Source organism: Chaetodon auriga, chromosome 10, assembly GCF_051107435.1.
Source record: "Chaetodon auriga isolate fChaAug3 chromosome 10, fChaAug3.hap1, whole genome shotgun sequence".
In the NCBI taxonomy this organism is placed as follows: Eukaryota; Metazoa; Chordata; class Actinopteri; order Chaetodontiformes; family Chaetodontidae; genus Chaetodon; species Chaetodon auriga.
In genome coordinates this window covers 26,241,113-26,244,986 of record NC_135083.1, presented here as the reverse complement: position 1 = coordinate 26,244,986, position 3,874 = coordinate 26,241,113, and the positions used below count along the sequence as shown (strand labels likewise).

The window sequence follows — 3,874 nt, the reverse complement described above, 5'->3', positions numbered from 1 at the left end:
CCATGAATGTGAAGCCTGTCTCCTTCAGTGCCCTCCATCCGGCTTATACAGTAGGGAAGATATTGGACATCAGACGTGGTCATCAGGTCGTGGTTTACAATTACAATTAGTAATTTGGCAGACGCTTTTATCCAAAGCAACGTACATATGAATTCACACACCAATGGTGCACCGATCGTGGGCAGTTTTGGGGTTCAGTATCTGGCCCAAGGATACTTCAGCATGTGGACTGCAGAGACCAGGGATCGAACCACCGATTCTGATTGGCAGACAAACGCTCTACCTCCTGAGCCACAGCCACCCCATAGGTTTCCAGTGAGTACCCGGATAAATAGGTAGGATGATAGATCACCAGGAGATGTCAGCTGGGGGGGGGTTTGAAAGAACTCTTGTTTATTGTGTGCTGTGGAGAGGTGTGGGACTGTGTTTCCTGTGCTTTCTTGGCAGAGGCTGGACGAGGTTCTCCAGGTGGCTTCTACTCAGGTGGGACTCGTCATTATCAGCGCAGTATAAAGACTATGGACTACTGAAGACTCATTGCCAGGTTGTTTCCTCAGTGGTATTGTTGGCCAGTTACCAGTGTTGTTACCAGTGTTACTAGTGTTTATTATCATCAAGTGTTCGTTTCTCCAGTGTCTGTCCCCAGTATCTCATCATCTGTGTCTTTTTCTTTGTTTTGGATCAGTGAGTTCACCAGCACCAATCTCCAGCCCCAGCGCCTTTGCCACCATGCCACCCAGGCGCTTGCCTCCACCTGCCTCAAGCCTCCAACCCGCTATCACCACCACCTTGCTTCACCTGTGCCTCCAATAACACATGCCCACAACACACCTCAGACCACCTGAGCGCTGTGTGCTCCAGCGTATCTAGGAACTGCACACTTCATGCCTCATACAACATACAAAGTTATACAAAAAGAACACACAATAACAAAATGTACAAACGTGAACAAAAGCACACACAACAGAAATGGAAGGAAATTGCATCTGCAATCATAGTATTATGTAGGCATACTATAAATGTTAGATATTGATGAAATTTGACATTGTTTCCTTCTCCTACAACAGCTTAACCTACGGTGGTACTTTTCAGGGTCAGCAGCATACACAGTGTGAAGAATTTGCATGGTGAATGCTGCATTCCTGTCAATACACACCATGTCTGAGCTCAGAGTTCTGAGATGGCTCCTGAGATCATGCCACTGTTGGCTGGTTAGCATGAAAAGACACACACACACACACACACACACACACACACACACACACACACACACACACACACACATCACCTAGCACCAAACACCACTTAAATGGACATCTGACCAGCTGCCTTATCAGGCAGAGGTGTTAGAATGCACTTCAGGCGATCTACAAAATGATGAACCACTGACACTGACTGTCTGTTACATGGAGAATGTGTGTGTGTGTGTGTGTGTGTGTGTGTACACATACATGCATGTCTGTGTGTGTGCTGGTATGAATATAAAATCTTGTGCCGTAGGCTGTAGTACCCATAGTAGCAACAGAAGGATAACATGAGGACTGCGGTCCTGTGGGGCCTGCTGGTCCTGCTGTGTCAGTACACACTGGTTAGCAGCCACATACTCAGGAGGCCCTCTTCTAACAGTGACCTGGTTCAGCTCAAGGTAAGGGACCACATCACCCTTTTACTCATTACACTTGTTTGTCTAATGACTGCATTTTGTAAGGTCGGAGATATTCACAATTAAATACAAAGAATTAGTTGCGTATTCTAAGGTCAAAGATGAGAAGATGTTTTACAGTTGAGGCTGCAGTGTTTACCCATATCACTTAGAAACTCCTCACTTTTAAACATTATAAAAGAACACATGCTTACTTCAGTAGTTTCTAATTATGCAGATAGCTTTGGCATCATTTCATTTGTCCAGGTTTTGAGATTTTTGCCTTTATCCAGCTGAGTGGAAGTGACTAGAGGGATGTAGCCACCACTAAGGACACTGAGAACACTGAGGTCATGTGCTCATGTCCTTTGTACATTTTGCTTTTTGGTGGGGCAGTGTGCACTCTGAGGGCTTCTGAGCCTGCCCAAACATACATGTGTGCATTAAACCACCTGTAATACCCTGTTCAGCTATACTTACTGAAAGCCTTAGGTAGGTGAACTTCAGCATACAAACTGTGTCAGGGTGCTTTGCCTCCATTATAGTTGCTTGCAACTCTAGTTTGAAACTTTAAACTTGAATAACACAATTATTCATTTTAAGACCAAGTTCTGGACCATTTCTAGTTACAGATTCTCTAGAAGGCTTATGTTTTTCAATCAGCAATGCGTTTCCTGTGCCAAAACATATTGACAGAATGTGACCACTTTTGATTTTGAGTGTGAACCCATTTTCATCTCTAAACACCAGTCTTTACTGGAGCACTTTGAGGAGACTCTGGCTGAAGCAGCGAAGGAAGAGGACTCCACAGCTGATTATGAAGGAACAAACCAAGGGCCTGAGGATAACCAGGCCAGCCGAGAATGGAGCCTGTATCAGGAAGGGGATCAAGAACCTTTGACATCAGAAAGATCTCAATCACCAGCTGAAGGCCACAGCAGGACTGTGAGTCAGAGGAGCCGCCTGCAGGATCTGCTGATGACCACCCGGAAACGGGCCTCTAGCTGCTTTGGAGCCAGGATGGATCGAATAGGAAACGCCAGTGGTCTGGGATGCAACAATGGAAGAGGTAAGACTGTAGCTGAGGATAGCAAAAGAAAATTAAATTAGGATTTAGATGGAGCATAGTCATGAGAGTCAATAGTTTGTGCTGGTTGGGTAGTCATAGCTTTGAAGTCAGATTTGTATATGGCAAGAACATATGGCTGAATGAATTAGGTACTACATAAAAGGCTTGTTTTGGCTGGATTATATTTGATCAAAGATAAGACCTCATGCAGAGACAATGGGATTGTTGGCTATATAAACACTCACAGAGCACCCAGTGCCTCTGTACACCCACAGTGACAAGAAGATTGTGATAAGTCATTGTACAAAGCTTTGTCAGTAAATTGTTTCCATCATGTAACTCATTATTTGCATTTCTGTTTGTGTGCAGATTGAACAGATACCAAGTATTAAATCAGTGTGTTTTAGAGGTGTTCATAGCTGTGTTTTTGAACTTTGAGCCAGGTTCCCTGTTTTCCCATGTTTCCCGTCTTTATGCTAAGCTAGGCAAACCACATCCTGACTTCCTGATTTCCCCAAATGTTGAAGTATTCCTTTATTGACACAGCGACCTTTCCTGTAGCACAACCTCAACTAGACCCACTACATAGTAGACCCACTATTAAATTAACAAAATCATCAGTATGTTGTTTGTACTGTCTCTTAATCTTGGGATGTAATGATGGCTGCAGCCTCTATAGGCTATAGGAAATAGGTGTGCATAAATAAAATCCAGTGTTGCTTCATAACAAATCCTTCCTTTTTTGTGTTTGTGTCATTTCCCTATCAGGATAGTCTGACAGGTTCCTGGGACACATGTTGGATTATATTTTTATCTCCGACTGAAGACACAACCAAAGAGACATATGTATGATTCTGCATTAGTGACAGTTCAACTCAGTGTATGTCTTGTATGTATTTCCCTGTATGAAGTGACAAATGGTGCTCATTTGTCAACTCATCATCATTGTGTAACTAACATCCTTAAGGAAAAGAGTTTATAACATAACTGCATGTGGGTTGCTAACAAAGATAAATAAACTCTTTTTTCATATGATTAATTTCAGTCATTTTTTAAAGCCCATGCCATTACAGTAGGTATAGTAGATACTCGCTGGTGTTTAAAAGGAAGTCCTCTCTTCATCTCTGCCCAAATGCAGTCTGAAGCCGTAATATGAGAAAATC

The 3,874-nt window shown here is 43.2% G+C and overlaps 1 protein-coding gene across 1 annotated transcript; it reads left to right on the top strand.

The window, feature by feature from the left end:
- Positions 1-1,534: 1,534 nt before the first annotated feature.
- nppa (natriuretic peptide A) lies at positions 1,535-3,484 on the top strand. The gene is made up of 3 exons (XM_076741062.1): positions 1,535-1,645; positions 2,393-2,711; positions 3,480-3,484. The coding sequence occupies exons 1-3, from the start codon at positions 1,535-1,537 to the stop codon at positions 3,482-3,484; spliced, it is 435 nt and encodes a 144-aa protein (XP_076597177.1).
- Positions 3,485-3,874: the final 390 nt, after the last annotated feature.

Coding starts and splice junctions, on each gene's coding strand:
- nppa (XM_076741062.1), top strand. CDS start 1,535: ATGAGGACTGCGGTCCTGTGGGGCCTGCTGGTCCTGCTGTGTCAGTAC. Junction 1,646..2,392: donor GTGACCTGGTTCAGCTCAAG/GTAAGGGACCAC, acceptor TCTAAACACCAG/TCTTTACTGGAGCACTTTGA.